Source organism: Emydura macquarii, unplaced genomic scaffold, assembly GCF_026122565.2.
Source record: "Emydura macquarii macquarii isolate MOO-44397 ecotype Brisbane River unplaced genomic scaffold, CSIRO-AGI_Emac_v2 contig_1110, whole genome shotgun sequence".
NCBI classification, from domain to species: Eukaryota; Metazoa; Chordata; order Testudines; family Chelidae; genus Emydura; species Emydura macquarii.
In genome coordinates, this window is record NW_027131247.1 from 752,986 (window position 1) to 775,637 (window position 22,652).

General features: G+C 39.4%; 2 protein-coding genes across 2 annotated transcripts; both read right to left on the bottom strand.

Annotated features, from left to right (window-relative positions):
• Positions 1 to 524: 524 nt before the first annotated feature.
• On the bottom strand, positions 525 to 7,345 carry LOC137151584 (gastrokine-1-like). The gene is made up of 6 exons (XM_067545855.1): positions 7,334 to 7,345; positions 6,046 to 6,099; positions 4,653 to 4,790; positions 2,957 to 3,067; positions 1,976 to 2,102; positions 525 to 616 (listed from the first exon to the last, which is right to left on the bottom strand). Exons 1-6 carry the CDS (start codon positions 7,343 to 7,345, stop codon positions 525 to 527), a joined length of 534 nt encoding a protein of 177 aa, XP_067401956.1.
• A 4,754-nt stretch (positions 7,346 to 12,099) lies between these two features.
• Positions 12,100 to 16,860, bottom strand: LOC137151585 (gastrokine-1-like). Its single transcript, XM_067545856.1, has 6 exons — positions 16,849 to 16,860; positions 16,106 to 16,159; positions 14,692 to 14,829; positions 14,333 to 14,443; positions 12,888 to 13,029; positions 12,100 to 12,200 (listed from the first exon to the last, which is right to left on the bottom strand). The coding sequence occupies exons 1-6, from the start codon at positions 16,858 to 16,860 to the stop codon at positions 12,100 to 12,102; spliced, it is 558 nt and encodes a 185-aa protein (XP_067401957.1).
• Between the last annotated feature and the right edge of the window lie 5,792 nt (positions 16,861 to 22,652).

Here is a 22,652-nt window from a genome sequence, read left to right on the forward strand (position 1 = left end):
ATCTTTACTGCAAACCACATTTGTAGAAATTAACACTAGAGTTATCAGACTTTTCTTCCTTCCTTTCTGAGACATGTAAACACACGTCATTTCAACTAGAGACAGGCCCAAGTCACAAAATTCAGATCCAGATTTCAAATTCTTCAAAAGCCTGGTGTATTCAGATTGGGGTGTGTTGGGGCAGGTGAAGAGTGTTGGCTGGTTCAGTTCCTTACAGAGAAGGGGACAGATGTGAAACGTGATATCTGATGTGGGTCCTTTGTTAACCGTGAGCATTTGCAATTAAAGCTGTCTTTGTTCCAAATATTGATGCTGTCAGAAATGTATTGGCCATGGTCCATATGTTTTTCTAATCATAACTTTATTTTTATTCTGATTCACAGATGGAGTGTTTGCTGTGGATACATGTCAGCACAGGCTTTTCAAGGAAGAACCAGAGATCAGCCATTCTCCAGAATGAGACTGCGTAAAAAAAGTGTGAGTTGTGGGGCTGAAATACTATAAGCTTCTGCTGTGCCACTTGGTTAGAAGAGCTTGAGGCCTCCACACAGGTTCACATCCAGAATGAGGAGTTTAACACCTACACAGCCAGTACCACTAAGTAATCTTTGTGGTCCTGTAAAATAAGGGCAGTATAATTCATCCAAGCAACAACAAAGAAATCCACAAAACTCTTCGCAGTCATAAAAACATCTGAAATTCATTGTTAGAATAAATGCACTTCTAGTCAAAACTGCTAATTAACCTCTTAAAAATTAATCTCCTAAAATGCCAGCCACCTTTATTCCTGATCTTCTGGAATAACTGGTTGTGCAACCAGCAAAAACAGGTGTCCCTCAAGGTCTTTGCTGGGGCTGTATGAACTCAAAATTCTAGATTCAGAGTGAATCTTCGGGTCATGAAGTCACTAAATTTCCATTGTATATGGACTCTCGGCTACGGAGTGAATCATGTCTGAGCGACCACTTTCCTGACATGGCTGCCTGTCTTAAGAGATCACCTCAAAATATCCTCATGTGTAATGTTTACATTTCTTCTCAGGTGGTCCTTTGAATATTGGAAAAGCTGTATGTTGAAAGGTTTCACTTCCGCCTCTTTTACATTACAGTGTGATGTCACTGGAAATACTCCTGATTTATATCCATCTGCATGAGTGGAAAATCAGGCCTTCTGTGTACATATTAGTACTTATGAAATACTAGGATAATGTACCCCTCATTAATAGAAAAATAGGCCCTGATGAAGCATCATTCAAGTCCAACTTTACATTGGTGTAACTTGAGCTGGTCAATTTTTTTTTTTTTTAATTGCAATTAATTAGAGTCACAGAGTTGAAAGCAAGAAGGGACCGGGAGAACATCTAATCTGACCTCCTGTATACCACAGACCACCAAAACCAAAAAGCAACTGCACAGTAACCCAACAACCTAAATTAGACCAAAGTATTACAGCCTACAGGAGACCAGACTATTATGTGCCACAGTTTCCAAAAACTGACAAACAACAAGTTTCTCTAGTGGTTTCCATAAAGGTTTTGATAACAATCTCCTGACAAAACTTTGCAAAGAATGAAACATTTTTAAAGCCAAAAGACTTTTTCAAATATTTTTGTTTGAAAAAGAAAAAAGTGTTGGGGAGGCAGTTTTTCAACGAAAAAAATATTCTGTTGGAAAAATTACAGCCTGATGGAGGTATAACTCCGCAGGTGAATCCTCGGAAGTTTTGACCACTAGTCCTTTGAATGTAATCAGTAAATTGTTTCAGATGCTGAGCGTATTCTTTTGGCCAATTTAAAAAATCATACACTTTTCAAGGCTACTTTCAGTAAACGTATTTAGTTGCAAGCTCCTTGGCCAGGGACTGTCTTTTTGTTCTGTGTTTCTAGTACTTGGCACAATGGGCTCCTAGGCACTACTACAATAATCATTGTAATAATTAATAAATACATTTCTCATTAAATTCAGGCTGAACTCACGCTCATACTCTGTAGCCCAGTAGGTGGAAAGTCCTCCACAAATTGCCTGGATGGGTGCCCCAAGTCCAGCTACATTTTGGACATAGTTGCTGGATATCCCATAGCTTCTGTAGAGGGAATTTAGGTCCTGAAAAAAAAGATGGAAGATTAACCACTTACTTTGGTCAAGATCATGAATCAGCCCTGACAATTAGCTGGCTTCCTGGCTTCTTTTGTAGTATTAACAATACTTATGATGGTAATAATGCATGTTTTCAGCATCTATTGTCCTGATGGATTCCCTAAACCACTTCACAGACTAGAGGCCCATTTATCTCTGCAGAGGACACGGTGCAGGTCCCAATGACAGTTGTGTGCATTCACCTCTGAGCATGATGGGAACCTACCAGCCTGATTCGCCTCTCACTTACACCAGTGTAAATTAGGAGGAATTCCTTGAAGTCAATAGAGTTACACTGGTTTAAAACCAGGATACCTGAGAGGAAAACCAGACCCGAAACTATACATATAGCAGGATCCTTTCACCAGTCTCTAAAATGTAGCCGCTTATGTCTTGGAATGTGGCATCTTCTCAGTCTCATGGCACAATAGTTCAGAACAGGAAGTGAAGAACACCACATCTGATTGAAAATGCAGGGGAGAATTTATACAAGTTGAAAGTTGGTTAGGACACCAGGATTAATACCTGTACAAAAAGTGCCAAACATACTTTAATAACCACCAGTGATTTGGAGCCCAGTTTTACAACTCATTTGAAGACGGTATATTGATGCAGTGGCTGCCAACCCTTGTGCGTGTGTGTAAAAATATAATATATACAATTAAAGTGAGATTAATGTGTCAGGAAACAATGTCTTAGGGCCAAATTCTGTTCCTATTGAATTCATTAGTAGTTTTGCCATTGACTTCAGTAAAGCCAGGATTTGGCCAAGAGAAGTGTAAAAGCACATACCACATATAACTCTTATTTGTCATAATTACCCTTTGATTATGGACCATGTCCTCAAGTTGGTTTAAAGTTGGAAAGGTTGCCCTGTTCATCCTGGAAACAACACATATCTTCTTGTAGGGCATGTGGTAAGCAATTAAGCCCTGTAAAACACAAACCACAAGTTTCAGCAAACCTCTTTTCCTTTCATGTCCACTTAATTTATCCGATTTTAAAGATTGTTGCCAATCAGGGTACTTGAGATATTTACAAGCAGCCTCACACTTGCTCTTTGCTTCTTGTTTGGCAAAAATCAGAGTTCAATGCACGGTGTGAAATTCATCCCTTGTGTAACTCTATTGATTTCAATGCAACTACACCATAGATACATTTGTTCAAATGCGTTTTGCTTCTAAAAATACACCCATGCATCCTCCAAACAGCCTTAAGGATTCTGCAGCAAATGATGGTCTGCCCGGTTCAGCTGGTAGATTCAGCAAGAGATACAAAGCAACTGGGCTAAAATCTACTTACATTTACACTGGTGAAAAGCTGCAATGATGTCAGAATGTGACTCCAGCTGGCCTTTGTATGATTTTACAATCTAGTATCTCCACTATAAATTAACTTTGAACATATATCAAATAGATGAAGTCTAAAGCAGTGGTGGTAGGGAACACCAGCTAAGTTAGAGATATTTTGGTTTTCACTTCTTGGAATTTGATGTAAAGACCTAATTGCTCAGAAATCTGGTTGGAAAATGTGAATACCATATAAAAGGCATTTATTTATTTAAAGTTTCGTCAGCTTGCACTCATTGCTGGGGACATCTGTTGCATAAGTCTGTAGGAGAGTGAAATATGCACTTTACTCAAATGCTAGCCAGCTCTGTTGACCATCAGGGACTACACTGCCTCTTCCCTATCTGCTTTGGGGTGGCTAGCACACTAAAGAATGCTAGCAAAGAGCAATCCTTGCACTGAGATCAGAACACTTCTTTACATGAAGAACATCAGAGCAGAAAGCTCCTGACACCACCTTATACACTTGTATAGAGGTCAAGCAAAATCTAGCATTACAGTCAACATGGTCACACTTAATATTAAGGTTACATTTAAAAATGATTTACAAAGGGTTAATAAATGATTAATAGATACTATAAGCATGTTACAGACTTTAGCATGTGTTATGGAAGGTTGTAGGCACATCATCAGAAGGTGTTATAGTTATAAGTAGCCTAATGACCTATTGGACTCTATAATAATCTTCATCGATTTATTAATCATTTTCTGAAACTTCTACTAATAATTTAACGCTTTATAAACTATTTCTAAATGGAATGTTAATATTAAGTGTAACCATTAACATGTATAAATTAAACAGTAGTTTGTCTTTTGCTCTATTCATAATGGAATTTTGTATTTTTTAACACATGCAGCTTTCACACCTACCTCTTCATTTATTAAGAAATAATATTCACTGTGCGAGTTGACAAAAATGATCTTAAGAATTTAACCAGAGGGCTAACTTCTTTCCATATGACCTAAAAAGATGCTAAATTACTTAATCTTCCAATAGTGGATGGATTATACATTTGTTTTCATGTCTAATGTCATTCCTATCCAGTGAGCACTTTCAGAGGAATAAAGCACATCTTTCAACCTGCTGAAGGTACATATTTATATTCTATTTTCAGCAAACAATAGGTAAGCTGAACAAAGCAACAAGATCACCTCTTTTGAAACTTACGCGGTCGTAGTCAAAGATTGCATTGGAGGAATGTGCTCCGGAATAAATGTTGAATGTAGCAATGTTTACATCATGATTGATGTTCACTGTCTGGTAGACAGTTCCCCCATCATTTCCCTTATTTATGAGCTGGATAGACTAAAAAGAAAGATTTATTGTCAGACAACATTGTATCTCAACCTAAACATGTCTCTCTCAAACAGTTGCATCTAACAGAGAAGAATGGTGACACATGAATAATAGGGAGACAAAACTGATACAAAGAAGTCTAACTCAGAGTCAGATTACTCAGTAGCAGGGAAAGGTATAATTTAGATATACATCCTCCTCAAGAGAAACCCACTCTAAACAACTTTCACTGCTCACCCCACGGTTATGATTACTGTTAGAGATTGGTCTACTGCTTTCTCCAGGATTAAGGTTAGTTCAAGGCTATTCCTTGTCTGAATGATAAGGTTAGGATTCATTGACTTATTGGTCACATGATGCTGACTCCTTTTCCTTATTTCCACATGATAATTGCATTAGATGAAAGTAAAAATAATTAAAAGCAATTAACATTTTTTAATATAAGCAAATACTGCAGTTGCCTTCAGGATGGGTGGTGATTTTTGTAGTGATGAAGGAAAGCAGGCTTCCACAAGACAATCCAATGATATGTGACCAACGTTATGAAAATGTTGGTGACTCTTCGCTTTAACTCCCCCTAGCAAAAGAACTGAGGGTTGTGAAAATGTAGGAAGTCTAACCCATTTGTTACTAGTGCTATCTTTTCCACTAGGTTCTAAGGAATGGTGCCTTAGATTTCCCATCATCATTTCAAGATCATCTCAGGCCATTGCAGAAATAAAATGCATGAACCTTTGAGGATGGTTATAAAGGAAGCTGTTCCCTCCAGAAAACTTACAGAGGTTTCCCACCTGTTAGTCTCTCCCTACCCACATAGAAGGCGTTCAGCCACCTGCATGAGATTTCAGTGTTATAGTGTCATAATTATTAATTAACACAATAACTTACAGAACCACAGATAAGTACTTTAAAGCAAGCAAGCTCATTGCCTGCTATTGTCGCTAATGAGCCAAGGTATAATGAAGAAAACTACTGGGAGAGTTCAACTTCAATTTATTCGATTATAACCTGGCAATGCTACGTTTTTCAAATAAAATATGAGCAAATGTTTTTTGCTTTTGGATACTGATTTTTACAAGCTAAGCAATAGCAGGAGGGTGGAGAATTTAATGGAAACGTTGCCATATTAGCAAAGAATGACTCATAAAGAAAGATTCATATTTTTAGGGTTTGATTTAATAAGGATGGTAATCTCATAAAGGGTATGGCAAAAGAGATGCATGAAAGAAGAATTGTAAAACTTGATACATGATCCTATACTTACATTATTCGCAAATGCTGGATTTATGAAAATACCCAGAAAGACAAGTAGCAGAATCTGTAATACAGCATGGAAAATATTAAGGGAGAATCCTATACACTCTCTTCAGATCCTTTTTAACTGCCAAATGCAACTAAAATCAGATGATAATAAGCAGCTTCCCCATCTTTCTGAATTTCAAAAAAACACAGTTAAGTTATGGGGTGAGATTTTATCATTCATTTATTTTTATCTTTTCTATTGACAAAGATTACAGAGTACAACTGTAGTTAGGAAGATCATTCTAGTTAACTAATGAAACATCTGTAAGGCTAATTTCTGATCTCAGTCACCTTAAGGAAATTCCAGAGTAATTCTAATGTGGAGTTACTCTGGATTTGTACTAATGTAATTGAGATTGGAATCTGGTCTATAAAGTAGAAGGGGGTGCTTTTAACATAACTGAATAGCTATTTTCCTACTTACAGAACTATGGGATTTTTTCCTCAATTAAGTGTCATAACTGTCTCCCAAAATAGTTAAAGTCTGTTTTAATTGCTTGACATGCTAACACTCTCCACACCGCATTCTTGATTATTTAGAGAACATTTAAAAAAAAACCTGGAATCAAATCCTGCAGTCCTCACTCAGGTCATGTTCCTGCCAACACTTCGTGCATGTGCTTAAGTTTATTCATGTGTTTAGTCCCATGGATTTGCAGGATCATGGCATCAGTCATTACTCAACAAGGAAAGAGTTAAAACTGAGTAAGGGCTTCAGGATATGGAGTGACATCCTGGCCCCATCAAAAGCAAATCAGAGTTTTGCCAATGCTGATGCATCGTTGCAGGATTGAAGCCTTCACAAAAGGGCCTGAGATAGGCACCTAACTCCCGTTGACTTTCATTGGAAGTTAGCTACCTATCCTGCTTAGGTGCCTTTGTGACATCCATTAGGTGCCCATCTTAATCTTTAGGTGCTGAAATACCTTTGTAAATCTGGGCCTCATGGACTCAATTTGAGTGTAGGTTCTTGGCACTTCTGAAAATCAGGCCCTCAAGGTCTCAAGTTGGACTCCAAAAATTGGGGCACCCCATATTAGTGGTCACTAATAGTGAAAAATTAGGCATAAGGGCCCAGTCTAGTGATGCGCTGAGCCCCTTCCCGGTCCTATTTCTCATTTTCTTATATCTTATCTATCCCATTGACTTCAATGGAAACTGTGGAGTCTTAGCACTGCCCAGAATTTGGCCCTAAATGTACTAAAACATAAACTATTTAACAGAAAAAGTAGGTTGTCAAAAGTACTTACAAGTGTCTTCATTTTGAATCCAAGCTGGATTTGATGACAGACACACAAAATGCTGAAGAAAATGAATTTGTATGTCTTGTACTGGCCTTATATATTTTTTCAAGGTAGGATCGGAACAAAAGCCCCTGGATAAAATATTTGTTTTTCTCACTACGAACAGAAGTGAAACACTGGAGCAAACTAAATATTTTGTGCATTACATATTTATCTATGAGGCTGGGTAACACATATTCCCTGCCACCAGTCTTCATCTAAACTTTTTGATTGAAATGAACAATGGTACAAACATGAGCATTAAATAGACCAAGGGTTTGGTTTGTTATGTTAAATCCTTGGAAAGCACTTGTATTCAGAGAAAAAAACGAGAGTCCTGTAGCACTTTAAAGACTAACAAATTGAATTTCTGTAGGCATAAACTTTCGTTGGCCGCACCCCACTTCGTCAGATGCAAAAAATAGAAATCAGATAGGGGTATAAATATACACCTAAGCGTAAGGAACAACAGTGGGGCGGGTAGATGTTAGCAAAGTCCATTCAGTTAGAGTAGATGAGGCCTATTCACAACCATTGATTAGAAAGTGAGAATGTGTGAACAGTGACAATTACTTCTTGTAATGAGAGAACCATTCCAAGTCCCTGTTGAGACCCAGTTTGATTGTGTCAGAGCAGGCCCTAGGTTTTAGGGAATAAAATACAAAATAACATGTATATAGGCCTGGTAGCTTTCAATTTTTAATTTATTTTTTTTAGAATTTCAGGGAATAATGTAAACATATTTTTATGCATTTTATTCTATTTTTATCCATCTGAATTTTCACACTTGTGCAAAATTATGATTTTTAAGCTTTTTTTTTCTGTTTTCCTCTATTTAAATATTGGCAGTTGCTGAAAATTGGGGAAGGGGTCAGACAATAATTATTTAATGACAGTAGACATCGAGATTAAAAAAGTTAAAGCTTTATAACTGGGAAAACACCAATTGTCAACATCACTTATCAAAACATTCAAAGAAAATATCCTTAAATCAGATTCTAATAAGTTCTCAAGCAATGATTGTCTTAATGTGCCCTCTTTGTAAATTTCAGTTATTACCACAGCAATATTTTTTCATTGGTTTGTGTGTGTACAGTGAAAGAGACACTTACTGGCACTTACCAGCAACTATCTAATCTTCTCAAGTCTTCATATACAGGGCCCTACTATGACTCCCCCACTTTCCATCAATGCCTCAGAGTCTTATTCAAGAAAGCAATTTCTGTGCATGCGGGCTTTCCAGTTAAGCATGTGCTGAAGCACTTTCCTGAATATTTCAATAGGAGTTAGACACCCGGGCCTTTTTAAAGATCTCATTAGATGCCTGTCTGCATGTTTAGGCACCTAAACACCTTTAAACATTTGCCCCTTTTGAAAATTTTAAACACAGCCTGGCACTGACCTTGTTCAGTTCTACCTGTCAAGCTCACCTGGCTGTAAAGGACATTTTGCAGTAACGGCATCAAGGCAGATTCAGTTTAGAAACTAAAGATTAGATGGACGTGTTACGAACTCCTGTTTACTCCTAGAGTGGTTCCTCAAGTTAAGGCTGGCAGCAGATTAATGGAGGGTGGGTGATTGGTGTGTTGGAAGTTTACATTGTCACTTTTCATGCTGTATCTATTCTCTAGGAGGGTCATCTTCCGATCAGGACTGGAAATAGCAAGATGCACATTTGTACATATGTTAAGGGGGTATGTGCATTGTGGTACACAAACTTTGGGAAGGGACAAAGTGACACGAGAGCTTTGCTTCAGGAACGGATAGAAAATGGAATAAAGGACCTATGGATGGATTAAATTTATTTAAATATTGGACAGGGTTTCTTCAGATATTTGGGGATTTGGGCCTTCCTTCTCAGGGAGCTGAATGACAGATGGTTGATGGGTTGGGTTTTTTTATTTGTTTTGTTGTTGCTGAGCAGCATTTCTTTGGAGCTGGGGTTTAATAAGTGACTGAAACCTTCCCTTCTTCCAGCTTGTGCAAACTTGGCTTGAAAAATAAATACTTCTAAAACACTTCATTCTAGTCCCTGCTAGAGGAGAGAGTTATGCAGAGAAATGCCAGTAACAGAGCAAAGTAGGTCATGGCATAAGCTTCAAGATTCCTTAGGATGCTGTAAAATTCCTCCAAAAATAAATGAAAAATCCTCCTGAACTATGATTTTTGCCTCTTTTTGTCATTTTTTGCATCACAGCATTCTGTGTGAGAAGAGAATTGTATATAGGGATTAAAAAAAAGAAAGTCTAGTGAAATAGCCAAAAGAAAAAAGCAGTAAAAGAGAAAAAAGGAAGGTCACTCTCCAACTAGAGTTAATTTTGTGGTAATATGGATTATATGGACACTTTTCTTGAAATGAAGGCTGGTATATCCAAGCAAACTCAGTGTGCTTTCAAACTCGTGGCAGAATAAAGCCCAAAGGGATTAGTAAAAATCTTAAATGTGCTGGGAATGGAGGAATTGTCGGTGGCTGACAGTTTTCTCCTGGAATTCATAGCGTCACAGATTATAAAGTTCATAAAGCAAGTTTTACAGTCTATGAATTATGCAGTACATGTATGCGCTGGGAATCTGTACTGTATCATATATGAATCATGTGGATAGAAGAGTTCACGTCTCTGGACTGACAACCTGGGCCCTTTCACGGACTTTAAATTTATATGAAAAATGTAATTATAAGCCCCTTCCCCTAAAAAAATCCCCTCAAATCCCAAATCAGGAATTTTTCATTTAAGACCAACCATGCCAATCTTGACTTTGTTTTCTGTACACCTTAATTCTACCCTCAATACACCCACCCTCCTTAAAGGAATCAAAGAGCTGTTCTTCCATGTACCGGAACCTCCTTCCACATACAGACCCTTTACAGACATGCACTGTATGAATCATTGTATAAAGCTTGCCTCAAGAACGATGGACATAGATGGGGTATATCTGTATTTAAGACTTGAAGAGCTCTGTATAGCTCAAAAACTTGCCTCTTTTACCAACAGAAGTTGATCCAATATTAGATATTCCCTCACTCACCTTGTCTCTCTTGTATTTATCAAAGCTTTTACAAGGAGCAAAGTGCAACCATTAGTTGTGTGACTTGATTTTTTAAAATTTGTGACCTCGTGCTTACAGTTTGTGAGGCCAAATTAAATAGAAGAAATAAACTAAATAAGAAATAACCCTATATCAAGAGCATGGTTTATTCAATACCAGGGTTACTTTCTGAAACAAGGTCAATGTCTTCAAAAGACTGAGCAGAGGCATAGAGCCATTGGGTGCCCATCTAGGGCCCCAGGTGGGATTAGAGCACCCCAAACCTGAAATTGACAGCTACTGATCCAGCCGTTGGGTCACTAAACCAGTTATTTTGATGTCTCTGGCTTGGCTTCCCCCTCTTTCAGTTTTCAGCGGAAATTATTCTCTTCTCTGTCAGCTTTAAACCAGCTGTCCACAGTTTTCCCTCAGGTACAACACACTACATTAGGCTGAATAAGCAATATCACATTCATCATGCAAAATAATGATATTCTAATCCTGGGCAAGAAGTGAAGCTCCTTAATATTTCAGTACATTTTTAAAGCTTGGAAAAGATGAATGATGTGCTTTAACTAAAAATAATTCCACTGCTCAAGAGTTCAATTGTCCACGTGCATCACCTACTGCATCAGTAATCTTATTTCCTGCAGCTCGTTGGTTTTTTTTTTAATATCTCCCACCCACATATTGACCAGGCCAAGCTTTGACTTGTTTGTCAGATGACATCCTGCCTTGTATGATTGAGGATATAAAATATTGTTAGCCGGGGTTTTCAGAACCCAAAGCTGTGGTAACTTTACTGTTTCACTCCAGGCAGTTTCAGGAATAAATCAGTGGGAACACAGCCCTTCCAGCTGATTAAGATTAATACAAGCGAGTGTGCTCTTGTCTAAAACTACTATTTATTAGATCTGAGCACACACAAACATAAGCAATAGGTTTAGGACATTCCAGATATAATTATCCAGTCTGAGATTTTTTCGAGTTATAACCAGCCCGGGCTTTCAGGAGCCCTCTTTCCCTCCAGCTGATGAGGAGTTTAGGTGTCAACTCCTTAGCCTAAGAAAAGCTCCCTCAGACTGCTCCAAAGTACACTCTAGTCTTTTTATACTAACTATCACAAAACACATAAATCATAATGGCCCCCTGCTAGGTCATCATTTCTCCTAACTTCAATAACCACTTATTAACAGCACATTCCCAGCAACCTTAGTCATAATAAGTTTCTGTATCAAAGGTGCCTAAATTCAAGGGTCCTGTCCACTTCTTTCCTTTCAGCCTCAAATTATTGACTTTCTTCTCCCATCCTCATTTTCAGAAACTGCCAGCCTGCAGCTGGCCTCTGAGCTTGCCTCTAGACACCCTGCTTGTTCAAATTAACCCTTAACGATGTGGTGTTCTATTTTATGAATTCATGGTGGCTGAATACAGACAATACAGTTGCAATTAGCTTAATTCACTTTTGGGGTAAAACGCCTTTCAGATCCAGGGCCAGCAAGATGAGAAACAAGACACAGCTGATTCTAATGCTAAATGTATTTAATTGACAGACGTTGCAACAGAGTAGGTGTTTTCACACACAAAGCATAAAGGGAAGACAAAACATCTGGACAATGCAGTGTCCTTGGAAGAAAAACGACAGAACTGGTTTTATCCAATCAGTGGGCACATTGTCAGACCAGTTCCAAGCAGTGAAAAATTTACTACTTCCATGCCATGTTACCACAGAAGCCAATATTAAAAAGCCACAGGATGTTAGCATCAAAACATGATCCAGAATAGAAGAAGTTTGCTCCTTTCCCTCCTTAATGAAAAGAAAAACAAAAGATATTGTCAGATGGTGCGGATGTTAGGAGAACTGTATAAGAGTATGAAAAAAAACCCAATCAACAAAGCCAATTGGATTTTTGCCTCAAAAATAACTTACCAAAAATTTGTGCTAATTAGTATTCTTCAAAGAACCCTAGCTATTTAATCCTCTCAGCAAACATGTGGTAGATGAGTAATAGCTGTTATTCCCCTCAAGAACCTGCAAGGTGCTAAGAAATGTGGTCTGATCCAGCAAAGTACTTAAACACATAAGTAGTCCCAATGTAGGACACAGATCTCGGCAGTTCTTCCATGGCCACACAGCAAGTCAACAGCTGTGAATAGGTTAGAAGGTAGTAGTTCCTGAATCCCAGCACCAAGTTAACACCACTAAACCACACCACTGCCTCTCTTCCTTAGCTTAGAGATAGATCCCAGATACAAAATTCTGTACCAGACTTTGAACAACCCAATGTTTGGGAATGTTGAAATCTAAGCCTTTACCATTATAGAGGTATATAGACTGACTGCAAAAACTTCAGCTCCAGAGTCTGATACCCTTCTGAAGCACACCAAGTTCTTGGTTCTGATCCACCTCTACTTAGGACAGTAACATTCAGTCCATGCAGAAAATTCAACAGGTTGTTTTGCTGCATGAATAGATATTTTAACTTGCACTCACCTTCAACCTCACGAGCCACATAGGTAGGAAGTCCTCTGCACAAAGCCTCAATGTTCTTTCCATAAGGGGTCAGATCAGGGATTGTGGTCTTTGAGACAACGTATCTCAGTTCCCCTGGAGGAGGGCCTTGAGCTCCGGACTTCTAAACATCCAGAAAGCAAACTCAGAAGAATGTCATTCAATAAAACCAATGGTTAGATTAATTTATTACAATGTGTGTTCCTGGAGCTGACATTTCTGACACTGCACAGCGTGTGCCAGCCTGAATAGGACCCTAGAGAGCAGGAACTCTTCAGCTCAGACTCACACAGGGGTACAAGGTGGAGTTGAGGACTGAAGATACAACCATGCGGTAAGAGAAGAGCACTGGAAGTTCAATAAAGCCGACTGGGGAAAAGAGAAAAGTAGTCTATATTTTACCTGGGCCCTCTCTCTAAAATATTCCCTTAACCCTATGCTAAATCTTATACCCTAGGTGTACATGTGCTTGTAGATAGGAGAAGTGAAGGGCTGGGAATCTATTAATTTATTTTTTCCCCCATAACCATAAGAAAGGAGAAGGCAGGAACATATATATTAAACACATTTGCTGGAAATGTTTACAACTTGTTCTTGAGAACTCTAATGAATCTATTGATAGCATGGCACATTGTTTGGTAGAACTAAGTGACTATTGGAATTTCCATCTCACAGGAAAGCCTGAGATTTCAACATTTGTTTTCATCTTGAATTGGAACAAAAAGCTGAAATACTGAAATTTTTCACGGAACAAAAATTTTGGAAATGTAAATATTTCCTTTTTGACATTTTTGGTCAAAATGAAACATTTTGATTTTCCTGAATCAAATTGTTTTGCTTCAGTTTCTTGAACTGACCCAAACTGCTGTCTTTTGTGTCAGTTCAGCATAAAACTGCACTTTCCTATTCTGGCTCATTGCCTCATGGGAGCTGTAGATCAGGTTGCCTCATGCCCCTATTCTCCCCCTGGGCCAGGCTCACTGACTTGGTACATGTCCCATGAGGCACCTGCAATGATGTGACTACCAGGACATGTAATGCCACTCAGTCAGAAGAAAAACAGTTTAATCTAAATGGGAATTTCTGACAGAAAACTTTTTTGATGAACATTTTCCAACCTTCAACAGCTCTACTGCCAGCGTCTTAAGATGATTCGTTTTCACAATTAACTTTATACTACGATAGCCTGTCTACATGGGGACACTCAGGGAAATTAATATGAATTAATTAAAGGTGTGAAGTTAATGTGCATAAATTAAAGTGTATTAACCCCTGACCTCCATGTGGACACTCTCAGAAAGTGACCCAAATTTGTGGAGGATTAAGATAGAGTGAACCAAAGCCACTTTACTCCCGATTGAGCGCATGTGTGCAGACAAGCCCTTAGAAAAAAGTAGTCTTGCTTCCACCTTCCCCTTCCAGCTTACCTTCTTTTCTTTAATCACTTTGGGAATCACTACAATATCAGGCAGAACCTTTCTGTTCATTTTAGAAATGATGCAAACTTTCTTGGAAAATATCCGGGTTGCCATGAAGCCCTGTAAAATAAAATTATGGAGAGCTGGGCATTTTGTTTGAGCAGCACCACAATAAATGAGGTCCCCTCAAATCAGGTCTGTTTCATTTTTGAAGCTAAATAACATTTAATAAAGATTTTCCCCCCAACACTTAGAGCAATTTTCATACATGATAAATTATTAATTTGTATGAGTTATGACTAATCATTTAGGCGCTACTTCAGGGAGCGACACTGTACACTTCCCAAAAATGCATCTTTGTCACTTACATATTTGTAGTCCCACACACTGTTCCATGAGTGCCAGCCATCGTTTGTGTCAATGTTGGCCACATGCTGATCGTTGTTGATGCTCACAGTCTGGTGTGAATTTCCACCAACATTTCCCTGATTGTTTTCATTCACATTCTGGATTTAAAAAGAAAAAAGTGACAAACGTTTAGGGTTTCCGGTTTCTCTCAGCCAACTCTCACATAACTACAAGTGTTTTGGAAAATCACTGCTCTTAAAATTATGTTAGAGGAGTATTTCCACCCCTTTCTCCCGAGAGGCTATTAAAGCTGTCATGCCAAACCCTGAAATACCTTATGCTATCTCATGTAGTCAGCAAAATGCCTATCTAGAGGTCGAGTTTTGCCCATGTGAGAACTCAGTAAGAACTTGTCCAATTGACTTCAGTTAAAATACAGCCAGATCACTCAAGCAAAGATCTTCCCTAACAGTTTTCCCCCTCCTGCACGGACGTAAGGGGTCATCTGTCTACACAGGACTGACCCTCACTTCTCCAGATCCCACTGATGGGATGAGAGAACTGACAAGAGAACACAACCGCCATCACTACCAATAATAATAATAATGAAAATGGAAATGACTTGTTTGTATTATTGTAGCATGTAGGAGCCCCAGTCATGAATCAGGACAATCAAGTTTGAAAGCTGGTTTGGAGTTAGATTTGTTGTTTTCAGTCACATTTGTAGCATAATGAATTAAGTATCTGCAATGGACAAGAGCTGTTGTGAGGTTACCATTGGGTTACATACATTTGTCAACATTCTACCCTATTGTTGTGGTGCAGGCAGAAACCTTTGATCTTTGTGATCAAATTTCCAGCATTATTAGTATACACAGTGGTTTCCTAAGGTCTGATTCTCATTTACACTAAGGCACTTTTTCACCAATCCAGCGGTATGAAAGGAACTCAAATTGGGTGTAAAATTACATATATCCTCTTTGCAAGGACCATTTATATGACCAGAGCAGCATAAAGGGGGCTTAGTGTAAATGAGAATCAGACCTAATATTTACAATGGTACCACAATGGAATTTTATCCACTGATGGAACAAATATTCATTTTTCTACTGGGAAATCCACCAATAACCACAACCTTTTGACAATGGCAGAACAATATTAATGCATTGTAAAAGACATTACACAATTTTTCCTTTCATGTTTGATCTGACACGCAATAAAGTTAAACAGCAAAATCCTTCTCTGAGTAGATTAGCTGAATGATCATTTCCTTTAGTGCACAAACCCAGTCTAGTGATATTGCAATTTTATGTGCTAAGGATATTTTAGATTTTTCTTCAAAAACATCTTTCAGAGAGGTGAAAATTCATGAAGCGTAAGAGAAACTAAATGACATGAGAAGTATTATGCAAGATACTTGATCATTATACTCACGTCAGTAGCAAGAGATGAAGTTAGGAAGACTCCAAGAAGAGCGGCAATCACAATCTAAAATAAATATTGAAAGCAGAACAGTGTAAAGGCTGATATGGCTAAAAATATGGTAAGAAGAACCATGACCCACACCTTTCCTCCAAATTGATGTAAAATAAATGATCTGGACCTGATTTTGCTCTCACTCTGGATGCATACTACTTCAGTGGAGTTACACCATATCGACACTAGTGTGAGATCAGATTCAGCGCCTTTGCTTTCATTTTTAACAGCCAGTAATTTAAGACTATTTAAAGGGCCAAATCCTTCAGTCCTCGCTGAGGAAATATTCATATTAGCTTCAGAAAGATTTTTGTTTGAGTAAGGAGAGCAGGATTATGTTCACACTGTTTAAGGTTACAGAAAGTGGGTTTGATCTATCACTGTGTTACACCAGTTTTCTGATGGTGTAACTCTATTGACATTAGTGGGTGTTGGGCCAGGCCCCATGCCCTCCGCATACAATACAATATGCATCGAAGCCTCATGTAAAAATTCTTACACATTCAGCTCTGTAGCTTAATGTGGTCTGATAAATTGCATTTCCTGATGGAGTGAAATCTCTAATGATCCCACAACCCTTATACATATGCAGCTCCCACTGAAATCCTTGGCAGTTCTGCATGTGTAACAATACCATTTCAGACCAAATAGAGTGCTAATGCTATATGGTTTTATAGGAAGCAAATGGTAAATATACTCACTGAGAGCTTCATTTCGACAGCAGAGGAGATGAAAGATCTGCTGAAGGAAGGGACACAAACCCTTCCATTTTATATGCACTAGTTCCCAAAATTAGGTGTGGAAAGGTTAGATAGTGAAATAAATGTATCATACCAGTATGTACCCATTGATAGATCACATTGCAAATTATCTCCTGTGCAAACAAAGGGGTTTGAAACTGATCTGATAGAGTCAGGCACCTGTAGCAGATAAGGGTCAATATATATTGGTAAATTCAATACCCTTTCTGATAACTTTCTGTCATGTAGGCTTTATGAGCAATACATTTTCTTTTGAAAATACAAATTATACTTAATCAAGGTCAGGCATTCAATCCCTAAAGTCAAACAAGATTCCTAGTGCAAAATAGTGCCTGCATGCCACATGCCTCGGCCTAGCTAACATTTTTCTCTCTATCAGTCATAGTACTGATAAAGTATGATGTCACCTGGGTGTGTGAGGGACCCTCTGGGTCCAGCTGACCCTGCACGAAAAGGGGAGTTAGCTGCCTTTATGGCTATGCGTCAGCTCCTCTGGCCCTGTAAAGGGTGATCTCTATGTGTTTGGGGTCTGCACTGGGGGAAGTGGCAGGTCCAAGGCATGCTGGGTGCAGGAATAGGTGGAACAGGAACAGTGCTGGGGAGACCACATACTCCTCCTTCCAGCTTTGTGGAACACAGGCAGACAAAAAAAATATCCTAAGACTGCATTATCTTTTCCACTAAGCTGCCAAGGCCAGGATCCTGGGGTGAAATGTGGCCTGGCAGTATCCCTGGTTACTGCCCAGAAACTGACAGGCCTACCACGGCTCAGAGCCATGGCAGATCCACCAGATTTGGCTCCTGTTCTCCCAGCCTAACCCCACTTTCCAAACCGTCTAATTTTCTGCAGCAAGTTAATTTTTTTAACGTTTACCAGTTCCCATGAGAAGGGCATCAAGAAACTGAACGAAGCAACAGGATGTAGCTGATCCCTGTGGGGCAGTGACCAAGAATGCTTCAACAACCATAACTCTTTCAACCGCCACAGACAACCTGTGTCTCTTAGAAATTTGAGTCTCCAGTCCCCCTTAGACTACTATCTGTCAGACGTGGATTGCTGGGACTCTTGTGTCTGTGACAAGCTTTGGAAACTAATTAGATTAACAGAAATCAGAGATGGAAAATACTCTGATGCACCATGTCCAATCCCGTGACCAATGCAGGGTTGTTCCCTATGGCGTGGGCTTTATTGCTTTGCCAAAAATGTTCTCTTATGGTGTGTAGTGGGTTTCTAGGGCAGGCAAACGAACATGGATGAGAACAGTTTAATAGATTGTAAAACTAGGAGGGATCATTGGGATCATCTAGTCTGACCTTTTATATAACACAGGCAATAGGAATTCCCTGGATTAATTCCTGTTTCAACTAGAGAATATCTTTTAGGAAAACATCCAATCATAATTTAAAAATTGATGGAGAATTCACAAAAGCCCTTGGTAAATTGCTCCGATGGTTAATTACTCTAATAAAAGACTTTATTTCTAGTCTAAATCTGTCCAGCCTCAACTTCCAGCCATTGGATCTTGTGAAAACTATGTTATCTAGACTGAAAAGCTCTCTATTATTAAATTTCTCTTTCCCATGTAGGTATTTAGAGATTGTGATCAAGTCAACCCTTAACTCTCTCTAGGATGAGCTAAATAGATTGAGCTCCTTGAGTCTTCCTCTATAAGGTATGTTTTCCAATATTTAATCATTTTTATGGCTCTTCTCTGAACCAGTTTTTCGAAATCCTTGAATTTTGGACAGCAGAACTGGACACAGCATTCTAGTAGCAGTCACACCAGTGCCAAATACAGAGGTAATATATAACCTTTCTATTCCTACTTGCCTGTGGTCCATCATGGAAAAAGTAGCCTTACCAGGGGGGTCTAACTCATAAACAAGAATGGGAGCATGAAGCCCTATGGTAGCATTTCCAAATCAAAATATTTCTGTTTTAGATTTTTTGCTGAAAGTCAAAATTTCTGTTTGCGGGGCGGGGGGAGGAACCCCAACGTTTCCCTCACCAGTTCTGCTATTCATCTCCACACGGGTCCTGGCAGAATGGACACGACGTGGTCAGAGAGAACATGGCTACAGAACCCCTGCACTTCAGCAGTCTCCAGATGGCAGCTTAGGTGCCAAAATACTTTAGGGCAGTGAGCTGGGAGGCAGTGTAGAACTGGCCCCAGCATCAGGGATCCACAATCTGATCTTTTGTGTCCCTCATCTCCCACTGTGCTGCACTCCAATTCCACTGAGCCTGCCAAAGAATCTGGCCCCAAACACTGAACTGAGAACTACATTTTGTCTGCTGCTCATTATTTGCTTTAAGTGGAAGAGAAAGTTCAGCAGAATCATAATAACTCAATGCAAAGGTCAGTGTGGCATATTTTGTTAGTTTTTTAGGTGGTAGAAAACAACTCTATTGCCCTCTCCAGTTTATCTCTTGTGGGTGAAGTCAATACTTATCAGAAGCACCTCAAGAAATGTTGATTCACCAGGGGAAATTTCTGAATCAATGTTTGGTTTTTCCCCCCCATCTTAGTTTGTTTGACCTGATTTTTTGTGTTTTATTAGCCTGCTTCTGCATGGTTGAAATGAAAGAATTTTGCAGTTTAAAAAAAACTCTAACTACAATTTTACAAATTTCTCTTTTCAAAAATCCGAATCTCTTTTATTTAAATGATTGACCTCAGGTCCGGGGAATAAAATAATGAATCAACTTCTGCTCTTGGTTTCATCAATGTGATTTGTGTTAAATCCATTGCCTGCAATGGTATTGAAGTCATTGCAGTTGCACTTGTATAAGCTACAGGAGGAATTGGACCCATGAAATTAATTAGGAAAGAGGAAATTTCCTGCAACTTTTTCTCTATGTTTACGAGCATTTACAGAACATTTTTTTCCATTCCAACCTTAGTCAAGCTCCATTCTCTCCTCCTGTCTTCTCTGTTCTGATGTTACCTGTCTGACCTTGAGCATAATAGCCCAGTAGAATAGTAGTGACAGATTTTGCAGCCACTGGATGGAAAAGTTTGAAATCCTCTGCCCTTGACCAAAAACAGCTGATGCAAAAAGGTGGCTTTCGGAAATGCAAATAATCAGCTGAAAGTTAAGGTTTGCTAAGTGATTTCCAAGCCTGCCATCTTTAGTTTATGCTTCTTTTGTTCTACACAAGGATTGACATTAGTGGAAGCTCTGCATGTGGAGTGAAGGCAATTTTATGGCTTTTGGCATTTAACCATTTGCCTAATTTTAGTGAACATAGCATGTATTTCAGCTACACAATCAAAGGAGGTTTGCGTGGCTTTCCCTCATTGAAAGTTCTCCCAGGGATGTTTTTGGGTTGCATTATCCCCCAATAAATGGGGAATATATTCCCCAAAGTAGCAATGTTATTTGTGCTGGGAAGGATATGCATCCTGGTATGAATTATAAGGCGGAGATAGGCAGAAAACTGAGCCTGTGAAGTGACTGAGAAGTGGGAAAGGGAAGCCATGAACCCCAGCCAGTAGCCAGAGAGGCCAGCAGAAATTTATATTAACCAATAGAGAGCCTGAGCTCTGACAGAAAAATGGCGGGAAAACTCTGAGGCGGGAAAACACCCATGCCCTGAGAGAAAAACGTAGCCCTTTTAGAACCAATAGAATCTTGCTCCCTGAACTAGGACAAGAAAATGGCGGGAAAACTCTGAGGCGGGAAAACACCCATGCCCTGAGAGAAAAATGTAGCCCTTTTAGAACCAATAGAATCTTGCTACCTGAGCCAGGACAGGAAAATGGCGGGAAAACTCTGAGGCGGGAAAACACCCATGCCCTGAGAGAAAAACGTAGCCCTTTTAGAACCAATAGAATCTTGCTACCTGAGCCAGGACAGGAAAATGGCGGGAAAACTCTGAGGCGGGAAAACACCCATGCCCTGAGAGAAAAACGTAGCCCTTTTAGAACCAATAGAATCTTGCTACCTGAGCCAGGACAGGAAAATGGCGGGAAAACTCTGAGGCGGGAAAACACCCATGCCCTGAGAGAAAAACGTAGCCCTTTTAGAACCAATAGAATCTTGCTCCCTGAACTAGGACAAGAAAATGGCGGGAAAACTCTGAGGCGGGAAAACACCCATGCCCTGAGAGAAAAACGTAGCCCTTTTAGAACCAATAGAATCTTGCTACCTGAGCCAGGACAGGAAAATGGCGGGAAAACTCTGAGGCGGGAAAACACCCATGCCCTGAGAGAAAAACATAGCCCTTTTAGAACCAATAGAATCTTGCTACCTGAGCCAGGACAAGAAAATGGCGGGAAAACTCTGAGGCGGGAAAACACCCATGCCCTGAGAGAAAAACGTAGCCCTATTAGAACCAATAGAATCTTGCTCCCTGAACTAGGACAAGAAAATGGCGGGAAAACTCTGAGGTGGGAAAACATCCATGCCCTGAGAGAAAAACGTAGCCCTTTTGAACCAACAGAATCTTGCTTCCTGAGCCAGGACAGGAAAATGGAGGGAAAACTGTTCTTGAGCAGAAGGGGAGAGAGGAGCCTCACCCAGTGGCTGAGCATACCACCGAAATTCCTGTTAAACAACAGAGAACGTGAGCAAGAGTGGAAAAAGGGAGGGAAAATCTGAGACAGCAGAGCATGAGATGAACCTCACCCAGTGACTGACAGAAACAGAGAAACTCTTATTGACCCAATATAGAGTTTGAGCTAGGGCAAGAAAAACCTGACACTGAGGAGCAGGAGATGAACCCTTTACAGAGACTGAGCAAAACAGAGAAATTCCCATTAAACCAACAGGGAACATGAACTAGGTTAGGAAATGGAGGGAAAACATGACATTGAAGAGAGGGGACGTGAGTCCCACCCAGTGACTGAGAAATAAACATGAAGTCCTGGCATTCAGGCTCCATACTCTTTGGTGAGGAAGGCAGACACCTCAGTTCAAGGGTCCAGCATTTACAATGTGTTGCCACCATCTTGCTGTTCTCTTCTGATTACCCTCTGAGGTAGATACCTCAGACACCTCTCTTATAGATAGCTAAGGGATACTCATTTAACCAGGGAGGCCAGCAATATCATGGAGCTGCCATTTTGCTGTCTGGGATGAGTATCTGACTAGCTAACAGTGGCATTTCTAGTTGTGTCCTTACTCATATTGGCCCTATGCTCATTTGCTGGTCAATTCAGAGATACGTTGACCTGTAAAAAAGCAATATACTTTCCTTCCAAAGGGAGTTAGGCGCCTATATACTTCTGAAAATCCCCCTAGGCATTTTTTGACATCTTTAGGTGATTAAATACCTTTTGAAAATCTGACCCAAAGTGATTTAGGAGTGTAAATCCTACTGAAAGTCAGTAGAACCTAGGCTTGGCAATCACATGAGTGCTTTTGAAAATTTTATCCTTAATCTTTATTTAGTGGAACCTGTCTCCTGACATGGCTCAGGGTTATGGAAAGTTATAACTAAAGCTATGAGTATAACTGCTATTTTGGTGCAGTGGCCCACCCAAAAAATAGAAAAAAAAATGTTTTCAGGTTGACCCCTAATTGAAAATTCTTTATAATTTTTCAGGGAACCCAAAAAGGTGAAAATATTTTGTTTCTGGATCAAATGAAACTTTTTATTTTGATTTGGAGATGGGGTTACCTGTTAAAAAATTAATAAAATCAAAGTAAAATTCTAAACAAAATGAAACATTTCAGCATTTTCGGAATGTTTTGGTTTTGGGGTTTTCTTGACCAAAACAGTTTGGTGAATTCAATAT